This window comes from Onychostruthus taczanowskii, unplaced genomic scaffold (assembly GCF_017590055.1).
Source record: "Onychostruthus taczanowskii isolate IOZ18803 unplaced genomic scaffold, ASM1759005v1 scaffold65, whole genome shotgun sequence".
Taxonomy (NCBI): Eukaryota; Metazoa; Chordata; class Aves; order Passeriformes; family Passeridae; genus Onychostruthus; species Onychostruthus taczanowskii.
In genome coordinates, this window is record NW_024504233.1 from 4,440,626 (window position 1) to 4,455,616 (window position 14,991).

The following is a 14,991-nucleotide window of genomic DNA, read 5'->3' on the forward strand; positions in this document are numbered from 1 at the left end:
TTTGGCTGGAATGCTGCCATGTATTTAAGGAAACCACAACTGCCAACACCTGGCAGCTTTGCTCCTTCACAGAAGAGGTCTTAGCTCAGAGTTACTATTGACAACTCACCACAAACTTCACCTGAACATCCACTGTGGTCCCGTGTCCCTGTACCTTTCTGCAGCACACAACCACTAAGCTCTGAGCAGACAACTACCTAGAGTGACTACACAATTCACTACGATTCGGGTACAAACTGAAGTTCGCTAGCAGCCGTGACACCGCCCCTACCTGTTCTCCTGGGATCAGCTCCTGCCGTGAGGCAGAACCCTGGAAACACACCTGAATGCAGAGTTACATGGAGCTACAGCTGCACTCAGGCAGGACTGCCTGGCTTTAACTCAGAGGGCATTTTATCCTGTGCTATTTTCTTACCTTAAGCATGCCCTCTCTCTGGATCACAGCTGGCCAGGTTTTAGGAATGATGCATTTCAGGAACAGGCTGTTTCACAATAACGTCATATTCCAAAATGCTGAATACTGTTGGCCCTGGCCCCCCTCCTGGATGCTGTGCTGGCAGTAAGGCCTGGACAGACTAGGAAGCAGCCTCCATGCCTCAGTGTGAAAAGGAGGTGAGCATAAAAGCAGGTAACTCCACAGCCTTCCCCACAGTGCTGGTTCTGTGACCACAGCCATGCCGGGATCAGGGCTAAGTTCTGTTACCTAAGTCTAAACTGTTCTTTTGAAGTACAACAGGCAGCTCAAAACAGTCAAACTCCAGCTTGGGAGGAAGGAGTGGCTTACTGGAACAGGGTGTGCTGGAAGTCTGTAACATCCTGATGAACAAACCAATCTGCATTATTCAGCAGCACAGTGAGTGGCTTAGGACTCTGTGAACACAGCGGTGGCAACCCCCCCAGACTTATCTTCTGCTAACTCAGCCTCCTCCGCCTTCAGCACTGCAGCAGCTGGAACCTCTTCTCCCACCTGGATCTCTCCAGGGAGATGCACAGTGCCCTCTGCCTGTGCACCCACGTAGGTGGGAGTGCTGTACTTCATGAGAACAGTCTTGAACTGCACCAGGGGCGCGTTGGTGCGGACTCCCATGGGGTCAAAGTGGGTTCGGCTCACGCGGTATCCGGCCTCCAACAGATAGTTCAGGAACTTATTTAACCTGGGAAGAAGGGCAGCAAAACCAAAGCCCCACTTTAGAACAGACATGGTGCTGACAGGGCTGACTCAGAACAAGCTGTGTGTCAGAGTCAGGGCAGGCTGGAAGGTGAACCCACACTTACTTTGGCATGTTCATGCCCTTGATGCTGTGCCGGTGGATGTTGTAGTAGAACGGGGGGTGCTCGGTGCTGTGCTCGGCCCGCTGCCGCTTCGCCGTGCCGCGCAGCACCTCCTCGCTTTTCCTCTTGCCTGCAGCACAACAAGGCCAGGAAACCACTCAGCACTCACAGGCACCCCAAAAACGCCAGCAAAGCCTCAGACAGTACACACAAAAACAAAGCCAAGCAGCAACTTCAGCTGTGTGCCTGCTTTTGTAAGCCGGTGTTTGCAGAGGTAAAATCTGGCCTGAATTTAATTAACACGCCATTTTCAGTAGTAACGAGTAAATTAAAGTGGCCTTCATAGAGTATTTGGCATTTTACCAATAAATGATTCTGGATAAAGATAAAATCAAATCAGTACTGGGTGGGAAAAAACTCCAGAGTGCAATACTGTTAAATATAAAAAAAGCTACACCAAAATGTTCCACTTACCATGTACTAAGTAGGATTCTGCAGAAGTATTTGGTGTTCTAATATATACGCCACACTCTTCTAGAATACAATTAGAAGGCAAAATTAATTGTATTGTCAAGTGGCAAAATGCTTTAATTACAGAGAGTGAAATAATCCAATTATTCAATAATGCATTCAACTCCATGGATATACTGCTGTTAAACAACTTACCACAGATCAGCATCTCTAAATATCACCACAAAGCCAGTCCTCTCTGTGAACAGGCTGCCCCTTTTCTTACCTTGTTTGTTCTCATCACCAAGACTGTGGGTAGAAAAATGTTTGGGAGTTGTGCACTCTGCTTCACAAACTAATGTCTTCAGAAGTGGCTGAGCTTCATCCAAGCCATACTGCACAGCCTCCAGGAGCATCCTCCTGAGGAATCCAGTGTTAAAGAGAGGTCCTGACCTACAAAACACAAGAGAAATCAAAAGTTAAGGCTTCTTAATGGAAGCTGCTCCAAAATTCCCTTGCCCAAATTGATCAGCAATTATGTTACACTGAATTGATTTTCTGCAATGACAACAACACTGGTCTTGTTTTTAAAAAAAAAATCAGTATCTCAAAACCAGTCATTTTATTTCAGCCCTAAGATGTAGAGAATGTAGAGAAAGTCATTCAGCCCCCACAAGAAAGGTGCTATTGATCACCAATAATTAATACTGATTTGAAATGGCCTAAAGACTAAAATATTTATTCTTGTTTCTACAAATATTAATTAACAAGCAATGTAGTATTTATTAACATCAGCACATGTAATGATTTATTTAATAAATTCTCTGTAAGTATAGAGTAACAGGAGTTACTTTTGGCAAACAGAGGAACACAGAGGCAGGTTCTCCTGTGCAGGACATATTCCATAAGTGCACTGAATGTGGAATTTAAAATGTGTTACTATTTATTAACCAATCTGAACAAAAAGAAAAACTGAATATCCCACTAAATTGAAATCTACACTTGGTTTCCTGAGCTCCTCTTGATTTCTGTACCTCCTTTTGTAGTGCTAAAATAAAAAAATATTATAGTATGAACAGCTGAGCCTCAGAGCTCCTGGACCCAGAGTGACTCTCCAGATGTGTCCTGTGATGTGAACTTACCAGAGAGGACCAAGAAGCACTGCTGTCTTCCCAGGCATGCTGCCGTGGCAGTCACAGGGCAGCTGCTGGTAAGGGTTTTCTGCAGCAGAAAAACAGCATTTAGATTGTTTGGCAATAGCCAGCCATGCCTGTGTTACTGTGTTAGTCATGCAGAGACAGAGAGATGCAGTGGGAGCTCACTTCAGTGAGGTATTTGGAAGGGCAACAGCAGAAGTGTGACACTGTATTTACTTCTGCCAAGCAGCTCATGGATTTTGTGATTGACGACTTGATCTGTAATCAGTGTTAAAACACTGAAGGAAAAAAAAAACCCAACATAACTTCCCTATGTTTCTTTCAAGAAACAAGGAAAATATCTGCCTTCCTACTGTTACATGAACAGCTGTCCAGGTTAACACTAAGTGCCAGCTATAAAATCTGATGAGATTTTGTGATTGATGACTTGATCTGTAATCAGTGTTAAAACACTGAAGGAAAAAAACCCCAACATAACTTCCCTGTGTTTCTTTCAAGAAACAAGGAAAATATCTGCCTTCCTACTGTTACATGAACAGCTGTCCAGGTTAACACTAAGTGCCAGCTATAAAATCTGAAACATCAGCCAGTTACATCTGCAAAACACAGTCCACCTATGAGTCTTGTAAGCCCAGTGCAATTAAGGCATTAAGCAAACAGTTCACTTACAAATTAAGATCTCTACAACACTCTACTCAGCTACTCATCCCCATCCTTAAAACTTTTTAATACCAGGCTCATTGCATGCTTATGCATCTCACTCTTGAGCAGGGCAAAGACACCATGAGTTGACAGCAAGCTATCCAAGAGCCTCTAATTTGGAAACAAGGTTTAAGAGTTTATATTAATTCAAACCAGCATCTCCACGAGTGCAAGTTTTCTTGTCTCTCTGTCAAAGTCTCCTGTCTTTGCTAACGTGTGTGTGGGGACAGCCCATTAACAACAGCAGGGGAAAACCAGACTGCTCAGTCCACTGCAATTTAAGGAACTGAAATGCAGCAGAAAAGCAATCTGACACCACAAGCTATCCAGCTGCTGCCATCTGAAGGAACCCAACAGTATCAAAGGCTATTCCTAGTGGCAGATTGATGGACATACCAGGCATCCTGGCAGCTCCAGCAGGCTGTTTCTACACAGGACTAGAGCAATCCTGTGTAGCAACAGATCTCAGAATGGTTTGAGTTGGAAGGGAGCTTAAAGCCCACCCAGTGCCACCCCCTGCCACGGGTAGGGACGCCTTCCAGTAGCCCAGGGTACTCCAAGCCCTGTCCAACCTGGCCTTGGACACCTGCAGGGATGGGGCAGCCACAACCTGAGCAATGTGTGCCACAAATCCAGTCCATTTACAGGAAATTCCATGCAGACAACCGATCCAGCCCATGGCCATGAAGCACAGCGCCCTCTCCACCTCACACATACCACTCGTTACACACAAGGGAATTGCTACTGATGGGATGTAAATATAAACAAGGCACAGAACAGAGAGACAAACTGCAAAAGAAGAGCCATTTACCTTCCACCATATTGCCCTCTTTCTGGAAAACCCTCTCTTCACACCACTGGCAGTGGATGAGGTACCGGACCTTCTTTGCAGAGTCATCTGCAGGGGTTGGGCCCCGTAAAACTCTGACCACCACCAGAACAAAGTGTTCCAGAGCTACTGCCAGCAGCACTTCAATGCCTTTGTTACAGCGAGCTGCAGCTCTGGGGGGAGAAACACACACAGAAACCAAATTGAACTGAATTCAGAAGGCAAACGCTGCCATTGACACCTGAACCTGCTGCACAGTTCTTGAGCTTGCCCACTTCTTAGAAAGGGATACTGAAGATTTGAGAGATCAGGAGGAAGTGTTCTTTCTGAAGTGTCTCCTTTTGTGGCCTTCCTGGCAGGCCAAGCAAATCTAATTTTACTTCTTTTTATCACAGCTAGAAATAGTGGTCTGCCACCTGCATCATCACATGAGCAGAGAGAGGACAAGGGAAATTTAAACACGTTCAGCTCAGCATTTGTGCTCCAACATTCTCAAAACCTCTGGTGATTTCATTTCCTCCTCATCTTTCCCAAGCATTTGTCCCCTCTTCCTGCCTGTACCTTTTTTTTCCAATTAGATTTTAGGTCTGCATTTCTTTAACAGACTGAGTTTAGTTAGAGTATCTATATGCAAATAACTGATTTCACAAGTCAGTAACCACATCCATCTTTTTAACCTCAAGTATGAGGATGTGCAGTGAACATCAGGTTCCACTGAAGCAAGTCTAACTGAAAGGCTTAGCTAGCAGCCATTCAAGGAAGCAATACCTCCTTGTATCTAGGAAGTCCTATGGAGCTCTAAAATGGCAAAACTGACAGAGAAATAGAAGAGTTTGCAAGTCAGGGCATTTTTTTTCACATTACCATCCCACCCCTCCCCACCCCCCCACTGATGCATTTTCACCTTGCCCAGTTACTAATTATTTCTAATAATTACCTAATAGTTTTTTACCCTAATTGGAAATGGTTCAGCAGTACCTTGTGACAGCAGCAATTACAACCCTGGCTGCCAGCTCCTTGTAGTACTCTGTTCTGACAATATTGCAGCCGTAGTGACGCAGGGCCACGTGCTGGGCCTTGGCATAGAGGGAGCTGGTGTCTGTGGATGTCAGTGACACAATCCCAAGGTTTCTCACGTTTCTAAAGGCAGAGTCCAGGTAATTCACAGAAGTTCCAAAGGGGTCCAAATGGCTGAAAAAAAGGATGTACCACTGAGTGTCTATAAATGCTCCAAAGCCTGGCTTTACTGAGGAAAACACTGCTTTATACACCTATGATCACATTTAAAACAGAAAGAAGGAACAGGACTAAAACTTCCAGCAATGCTTAGATCTGAATGTTAGTCATTAATAACTCAAAAAAATCTCATCCTCCTGTATCATAGGGTTTCAATGCATGCATCTGTATATCCAACCTGGAAGAATCATCCTGCTTTAATTCAAAGTTAATATGCTGCAAAATAGATAAAAACAAGAGATGCAACAAACACCATTTTAAACCAAAACGAATTTTAAAAAGACCTAAAACTGATTTGATATTTCCCTCAGCAAACAGACAATGAAGTTATAAAAAAACCCCAGCCTGAGTTAAAATTTTCATGTATATTTGTAACCCATTCTGAATGCCAGAAAGACTAATATTTTCCAGCAATTTCTAAAACATTTAACATTAAAGTTCTGTCCCCACACTATTTCAGGGACAAGAAAATTACATTTCAAGTGACTGCTAGTTCTTTCTTTTATCATTGCAATTTCTCCAAATAACCATATACTGGGAAGTGGAGTGGGGTGTGTCATTAGCAAACCAGAAAACTGACAGAAGTATTCAACACTTACATAAAATCAAATGATCTCAAATGCATGACAACATTGGCATCCATTTTTGTCACCTCAATGGTGTCACTGTTTTCTTCTCCATTTCCCACAGTTTCATCATTGTCTTCTTCCCTAATGTTCAGTTTCACCTTCATTTTGTTTAAATGACAATTTTCCTTAATCATTGTCACAGAATTTTCATTACAATCGTTAATTGTAACTTTCACAGAACTTCTGAGGTGCTTTGCCCACTGCAATCCCATGATTCCTGTGGAAAAACAGAATTTAAGGACAGTAAGACAACTGATTTTAAGAAGAACACTGAACTTTAATATTATTTTCAGCCTCTTTAAAAGCCTTAATACAGCTTTTGACAGCTGTCATTTTGTATGGAAGCTCAGGACTCCCTGCCTAAGGAAGAGAATTATTACATATCTCACATTATTTTTGAGTATGTGATGTCAGTTATGAATTTCTGCTGCTTCCTTCTATTGGATATTAACCAAAGTATTAAAGAAATGGACTTTACCCGTGGCACCAAAAGCATCCAAACATTCAATGGGTTTGCGCTCCCCAGCAAGCACGGCCAGCGCACAGAATATCAACTGCCTGGAAGATAAGAATCATAGTCTGTAAGTTGAGAGAACATTTCTGCTTCCTTTTCCTTATTTATTTTCCTTTAACCTAACAGTGGAGTATTTAAACTGAACTCCATTTTTTACAGGGAAGAACTGTAAATAAAAACCTCAGCTATGCTGAAAAGTTGAATTCTACAGCAAGCATTCTTAAAGTAATATCTAGAAATTACAGGAAAATACTTATTTACTTAAGAAATTACACTATTTCACATATAGTGTTCTTGGGAATAAATATCATTTTTCAAAAAGAGTTTTCTGATGAGAAACTCCTTTCTCCTGCCCTCTGAAGAGAAGTTTCACAGGGTTACTTTTCAAAATACGTATTTTTCACCACAAACTCCCCCCTCTGATGCATCCTCCCACTCCCTGCTCTCTCACCTGTTGAGTTTCATTTTAGGATTAAAATAGGAATCTGTTTTCTGGGGCGTGGAGTGGTTGGGAAGAACCTGCACATCTGTGGCTGACTCCTTCACCACTTTGTAAGATGACTTGGGAGCACGAACTGAAACAAGTGATTGAGGCAGAAGGAAAGAATCGGTGAGAATTGAAATTAATATTAACACAGTTGGTAAATCACACTAAAAAACTGCTCCCATAAAGCAAGTGCTGCTGCAATCCAACCAGCACATGGGCAGGTTTACAAGGATGAGGGGAGAAGCAGGCAACAACTGATCTTCTAATCTCAAAAGTGGCAAATAAGGATCATGCTCTACCACACTTTTCTTCTCATAAAACATCAGATTTGTTTCTCAGCTGGGCTCCTATGTATCCACTCCAGTTTAAGAAAGCCAGCCCCTGAGCCTGAGACTTAGCACATTTGTTTTGCATGTTTAAACATAATACATTGCTAATTAATTAAAACCCTGTTAACAAAGTCCTGAACGTGTCTCAATGAACTGCAAAAATCCTTGATCTGTTTTAAGTTATTGAACAGCCCCACAAAATGTGCATGAACAGCACAAGCACATGGACAATTCCAGCACCAGAGCTCTGTGGAGACAGCCTGTGGCAAAACAGGCTTTCAGATCTGACAGCTGTAAACACAGGCTGCCATTCCTCTGAGCAATTCATCCACAGTCTAAAATGTACCTAGGAAAAACCAGGAAAAATTAGTATTAACTGGATATGACGACCCTGCCTCTCTCAGGGCTTTCAAACACACATGGTGGATCTGCTCCACCTTCAAGGGCCCCAAGAGCTGCCCAGTGCCTACAGATCACAAAACCTCTGGATTTCTCCTCCCTCTGTAAGGAAAAACGGCCTCATGTATTTTGTTAAAAATGCAAAATGGGCCATTCTTTACTCAAGAGCTCTGAAGGAAGCACACAGAGATCAATGTATTTCACAGCACAAAATCTATAAAGATGTGGAATGCAGTACTACTATAGCTTTTCAGACATGCACACTGATGCCCAGGCATCAAACTACTGGCATTCCAATTATTTAAAATGCTTTTAACCTAGTTTATGCAAGTTTAGAAACCAAAGTCTCATTCTGGACAAAGTCAGGTAGGATTGCAATTTACCAAAGAACTACTGACACCTCTGTCATGACTTTCTGAAACTGGAAAAACATCACCTTGTTTTGGGAACCCAAGCTGGTTCAGTCTGGATAAAAAGCTATGGATTTTTCATTGCAGAAAGATTTATTCCAGACTTTTTTTATTTTTTTCTTGTGGATGCCATGTCCTCACTCTTTTGGAGACACACAAGCTAGTACTTAACAACATTAAGGGTGAGGGGAGTACTAGTTATCTCAATAAGAACACAGGAACTGGTCAATGCAAGACTAAATCACAACTCTGAAGAAACAAAAATTCTGAAATATTAAGGGCACATTTTTCATTAGAAAGGCTAAATCTCTGTTTCTCAATGTCTCCTGTGTCTCCCACCCCTTAGCACAGTTACTGCAGGTGGTACATGAGAGAAAAGGAGTGAATGCTTCCTGTCAGTCAGAGCTCACCTGTGCTAAACCTGGACTCAGTCTCTCCTTTATTCACATGACGATTAATGTGCCCGATCATGTCAGTTCTTCGTATTATAGTTGCTGAGCAGATGATACAGTGGTAATGAGCTCCCATCTTTGACAATGTCTGTAAAACAGAGCCTTTTATGTAGCTCCAGAAGACATAAAACATGCTTGAAGTAGATCTGAACACAGGCATATGAGAAGTCATCTGTCTGATACCTCTAGAGCACTCAAAACTTCTGGAATCTAGAGCCACAGCTGCCCCAGGCAGCTGCCCCCCACACTGAGAGAGGCACAGCCACATGCAGCTACCCCAGGGTTCTATCACACATCCTGGACCAACAAGCTTTTGGCATCACACACAGAGGAGCAAGACATATCTGGCAGCTAAGCAGATCTCAAAAGTTCCCCACAGTCACCCAATTCCCCCACTTTGTACAGTAACAAGAATTTCTGGGATTCAGCATTTTTACCTGGTCTCCAACAAGGTTGGGTTTTACTGGCCGACAGGGTAAGTGGCAGATGCACATTCTGTACCCTGGAAGACAAATGCCACCCCAGAACAGTAAATGAACAGCACGTCTGTGGCCTGCAACACATGCTCTCACTTCAGATTTCACCACACAGCAACAAGAGAACATCACCAATTATCTGGTACATTCACTCTCCACACAGGGAAATTTATCAGCTAATTATACATTTTAAACTTTAAAATGAAAAGAATTTAAATTTTATTTAAAAAATCTTGGAGCATCTTACAAAGCTATACCAAGTCTCCAGTTCAGAAGTACCTGTGAGTCTTTCACAAAAATACTGTTACCTGGCCTAAAGACTTGTGTGAAGACTCCTATAAACATACGTTGTACAGTAAAAGAAAACCAAAATGAGATACCTGATACTCCAACTGGAAAATTTATAGTTCAACTTTATCTTGCCCATCCTCTAAATAGTCACTTTATTTGCCACAAACTCACACACTTGAATTTTTAAAAAACACACACTGCTCACTTGATTTTCCTTCCTAAACTTCTGGCAGGGATTTTACTGCATCTCACAAGCAGATTACAGAGTTTATTATAAAACAATTAAAGCTACTAAGTATTGATACTACATAAAGATTCAAGTGTTTATTGGAACCCATGGAATCTTTATGATCCACTAGAACTGATCACCTGTGTGTATGTCTGATTATTATTAATATATAACTAAAACTTTTACTGCAGTAGTTTTCATTACACATGTATTTTAAATTTTATGGTAATTTTCATGACATGCCAAGCAATTATTGGTGTTTTTCTAAAGAGAAAATGCATAACTGTAACCATTTTGGCTGGAGAAGAATAGCATTCTTTCACGTTTACACTTTACATCCCACCTCAAAATTCATTCTGTCAAAATATGGTTCTAATTCATAGCTGGTAACAAAATGCTTAAGTCAAGAGGAATTATGAAAGATGAAACAGAACATATCCACATTTCTTCTAGTATTTACTATTCAAACCCAATTGCCATTACCTTCAAATTCAACAGAAACCTTCCAGTGCAAATTCTGCAAGTGACGATGGAGTTTGTGGCTATAGCAAGCTTTGAATTTCTCCTCAGGACACAATGGACAAGGCTTCCTTTGATCTGAAAATACAATTAAAAACTATGAGAAACATGAAATGCAGTTACCACTTGTGTTAGCGGAGATGCAGGCCAGGAGAAAAAAGGCTGAAGGTAAAATCAACGTGAGTTAAAGACAAAGTCCTCAGAAAACATTCTATTTCATGCACAAACTTCAAATTTATGGGTTTCTTTTTTCTGCTCCATAGAATATAGACCAAAATCACTATAACTTTAAAAATTATTAACTCCTACAACCTTTGGGTTTTGGTTTTTAGTATTTTTTACTTCAGCAACACGAGTCCAATGAAACTTCTGAAAAGTACTGAGGAACAACAGAACTTTACAGATGACATGCAAAGACTTGAAATGTTTTAAAAAACCCACCAAACCAAAATCTCCAACAAATCAGGAGGTTAAAACAAGATTTTGTTGTTCCAACTCCTGGATGTTTCAGACAAAACAAGCAGCTGATATCTACTTACGCTGCAAAATAAGGCAATGTACCTTATATAAAATAATTTTTAAAAATATAAAATAATTCTTGAAAATCCTACTTGTGAGACACAAAAAGCAAAGGCAAGACTGTGTACAAAGGTGTTGAAGCCTTTGAAGTATTAACCTAAATAAAAACTAGCTGAATGTCAAACAACCTCTCAGGCAGAATTTAGCAGAAGAACAAGAGAAGAAATCATAAAGCCCTTTTTCACAAAACCCCTTGTCTTTAAATATCATAAATATATGCAGTGTGTTAAAGATAACATCTAAAGGAAAATGTAAAATGTTCTGGGACACTGCTGTGGACAACTCACCTGCTCTCAGGTCAGCCAGTTTCTCTAGATCAGCAAGGTGCCTCTGAATTGAAATATGTTTTTCTAAAAAAAAAAAAAACAACCCAGAAATATTTAGAAATTAAACGTTCTTAGTTTACTGCTACTTTTCTATGCAACATATCAAATCTAGCATTGTTAGAGAATGACTGCAGTAGCAACTGAAACACTTGTTTTTGTCCTTTTAGTTCCATGGCAGCACAGATGACTGCAAAAATTATCCCCAGAATAGCTGTTTAATAAGATCCATATATATTCATATATTTCTACTTCCTTTTAATACTGACACACAAACTTTCTGAGATAGAAAGACCCTCATTTGAAAAAAAAAACAGTTGAAAAGATAAGTCACATTCCCTTTACACCTGGTTTTACTGCTCAGCATTGTTAGTGAATGCAAATCCTGCACAAAAGCAGTACAAAAACGTGGTATGAACTCACTGGCAAAACTAATAATCAACTACAAGTGGACCAAATTTAAGAACAATTATTCACTGTGGAGCCAGGATACATTAAATTCTATCATTTTTTTCTTTCCCTTAGTAAACAATTTAACCTTTAAATCTACCACCTGATTTTTCAACTTATCAGTCAGAATTTGCTAATACCAAGAAAATTAGGCTGAAATCTGCTCTATTGATTTCAGCACACAGAATTTCCCAGTCCATTCTAATAGACTCTGTAGAACCTTTAAGCTTTACAACATTTTTAAAGGATAAATCTTCAGGTTTTCTTATGCCAGACAAAGCAACAGATCCATGTGGTCAGGACACAAAGGTGAGTTTTAAAATGAGATTTCACACCCTCCCTTTAGATTTCTTCCCTAGTATTTCTACCTGTCCTCCAGCACACGGTACAAATATTAAGAGTTTATTAACAAACCTCGTGGGTAATCAGATGGCACATCCAAAGTGTTGCTATCAGATTCCCTGGGGTGTTCTTCTTCTGCTCCTTTGTCTTCAGCTTCCGATTCTGACTCGGGAATTTTCACATCAGTGTTGTTGCTTTTCACGCTTTCAGAGACCACCAAACCATCTTAAAACCAAACAAAAACACAGTAGAAGTGTCACTGATGTAACTGATGTATTCACACGTGTTCGTTTGTGTCCAATAATCTGGTGCTAACTACAAGCATGAAGGAGGAAAAAATGATGTAGGAGAATAGTATGAGATGAATTTTCACTCCAACTATCTCTGGAAAACACTGTGCAAAAATGTAATCCTGGACAGCTGAAATGACTATTCACACATCAGTATCAGATGTTTAAGATGAAAGTAACATTTACACCGTTGTTTTCTGGCAGGATGCAGTGAAGCAAGGAGGAGCTCCAAATCACCCTGACAATTTACTATCAGCTAAAAAAGTTTGATAACAGTTTAGTTCATTAATCAAACAGTAAGAAAGAAGGGGCTAAGGCAGGAATTTGTTATCAGCAGAGGCAGAGATGAGGGTAAGTGCTGGTGCCATCAGCATTTGCAAATGAATTACTTCCTGGGGCAGTACAGATGGGCCTGGCAAGAATTTCAAGCATTTAAAGAAGCTGAGAGTTGGGACAATAAAATGATGAGAATAGTCAAACCCGGGGAAAAGAACAGAAGGAAAAGGTAGAAATCCCCAGAAGGTGTGGTCTGATCCCCGTCCAAGGAATATAAGGAAGCACTAGGAAAGGATTCAGAAAGCCACATAAATCTATAAATATTGTCCTGCTCCTTGCAAGATTCCAGGGAGAGGTGGGACTAGTGGTTTCAACCATGGGTAACAAGAAATAAAGCTCGGGCATCACTTTGCAGCTACTGAGAAGCAACAGAGCAGGCCAAGGCTTTTCAGCCTGCATGGGACAGACAGGAGGTGCAGAGAGGGCACAAAAGGCAACAAGGGGCTGTCTGTCCTGACACAGAAACCAGGATGCACCTCATGGAGAAAACATGAACCTACAAACTGGTTTGTGCTGGAAGTTATTTCCAGAGGATGCAGGAATGGATGGTTGTTCTGGATGTGGAGGAAGCAGCCTGGGACAGTGGAAGGTGTCCCTGCCCATAGCAGGGGCTGGAATGGGATGGGCTTTAAGGTTCCTTCCAACCCAAACCATTTCATGATTCCATGGTTTTCTCATTTTGCTGGTCTTGCCTATCTACCTATTCCTGACCACAACTTAAAGACAGGCTGAAGGATCTTGCAACAGTTCTTCAGATTCCCCTGGGCTACTTCTGTTTGTTTTCTTTTAAACACTGCTGTTAGGTAAAAATATCTGTTATTATGAAACCTGACAGAAAGAGAAAATAGCAGGAATACCTCAAGACAGGGGCTCAAAAACCTGAAAAAACAGAAGCCCAGAGTAAAATATTCTAGCTGTCTTAAAATCTATCAGGAGGTGCATTGCTAGGAAGAGATTGTTGCTGTGCTCCTCACAGACCTGTTTTAAGATGACAACTCACCTAAGAAAGATTTGCATGGAGCCTACTGCTCCATTAAAAAGTTGCAGGATTCCTGGTGATAGTTTCTGAGTGCTTTATTAAAATCAAAACAGAAAGAAAATGAGTAAGTAAAAGCATGTTTGGTAAGAAACCCCTAACAACTATTGATTACTTGTGGGAAAAGTTATAAAAATGTATAGTGAGAGCACAGCAGTGACAAAATCCAGCAGAATTGGACAGTCTGCATCTTCAGAGCAGGTGGAGAGGTTAAAAGGGACAAAAGGATAATACAAATATATGTAAAAACCAGCTAGTAAATATGTAAATGTACAAGGAAAGAGGTAAGATTTCACACTGAAAGATGAAGAAAGGCAGGCTGCTACCGAACCAAGACGTCAGGATTTTTTAAATGCCCACCAGGAATCACTGATCACACACAAACAGAGTAACGCTTCTTCAGAGAGCCTGAAGTACACTTACACGAGAAAAAGAATTAATTAGAAGAGTCAGTTCACTTGAACCGTAAGGCTGCAGCAGCAAAGGGCTGGCACCAAGGGCTCACTTGGGGAGCTGAGGTCCAACAAAACCAATTTACAGAATCCCAGAGCGGGCCAGGTCGGAAGGACCACGGTGGTCCAACCTCCCTGCTGCAGCACATGGCGCAAACACGTTTTGGTTTCAAAATCTGCGAGGAAAGATGCGCGGCTGAGCCCGCGCGGCCCACGCCGCACTTCGGGCTCCCCAAGGGACCTCACGGAATAATAAATGATCCTCAAAGACAAAATATCTGTAGGTTTGGGGAAGAAAGAAGCGACAGGAGCGCGGGTTCAAGCGTAGCGAGGCCCGGCGGGAACACGTGTGGGAAAACGGGAGAGCCGGGAGCCTGCGCCTCCCAGGGCTCCCCGGCCCCAGGCGAGCGGCCCCAGGGTGTAAATTCAAACCCAGCCGAGGTGTAAATTCAAACCCGGCTGGGGTGTAAATTCAAACCGGCCCGGGCTGTAAATTCAAACCCGCCCGGGCTCCGCATGGCGCCCACCCGCCCTCAGCCCCGGCACGGAGGGCCCGGTTCCCCCTACCCGCCCGATCCCTGCCCGCTCTCACTGAGCGCCGCCGGCTCGCCACCGCCTTCATGCTCATGGTTGTGGTTTTCCTCCTCCTCCTCCTGCTGCTGCTGCTCCTGCCGCCGCCCCAGCGCGGCCTTCGCCGCCTCTAGCGCTGCCTCCGCCGCCTCTAGAGCTGCCATGTTCCCGGCACGGAGCCGCCGCGGAGCCCACACGCCGAGGGCGGCCCGCTCCGCCTACACTTCCCAGC

General features: G+C 42.2%; 1 protein-coding gene across 1 annotated transcript; it reads right to left on the bottom strand.

Annotated features, from left to right (window-relative positions):
• On the bottom strand, positions 1 to 14,986 carry TRMT1L (tRNA methyltransferase 1 like). The gene is made up of 16 exons (XM_041420635.1): positions 14,782 to 14,986; positions 12,148 to 12,300; positions 11,248 to 11,310; positions 10,346 to 10,459; positions 9,304 to 9,368; positions 8,825 to 8,954; positions 7,241 to 7,364; positions 6,754 to 6,833; positions 6,246 to 6,492; positions 5,389 to 5,601; positions 4,393 to 4,583; positions 2,865 to 2,943; positions 2,009 to 2,175; positions 1,747 to 1,806; positions 1,276 to 1,402; positions 1 to 1,154 (listed from the first exon to the last, which is right to left on the bottom strand). Exons 1-16 carry the CDS (start codon positions 14,921 to 14,923, stop codon positions 863 to 865), a joined length of 2,247 nt encoding a protein of 748 aa, XP_041276569.1. The 5' UTR covers positions 14,924 to 14,986; the 3' UTR covers positions 1 to 862.
• Between the last annotated feature and the right edge of the window lie 5 nt (positions 14,987 to 14,991).

What these genes read in the sequence shown, in the direction of transcription:
- TRMT1L (XM_041420635.1), bottom strand. Translation starts at nt 14,923, where the DNA reads ATGGCAGCTCTAGAGGCGGCGGAGGCAGCGCTAGAGGCGGCGAAGGCC. An exon ending in TTGAGATCATTTGATTTTAT is followed by an intron (nt 5,602 to 6,245) that starts GTAAGTGTTGAA and finishes CCTTTTTTTCAG; the next exon opens with CCATTTGGACCCCTTTGGAA. An exon ending in AGAGGGCAATATGGTGGAAG is followed by an intron (nt 2,944 to 4,392) that starts GTAAATGGCTCT and finishes TTTCTGCTGCAG; the next exon opens with AAAACCCTTACCAGCAGCTG.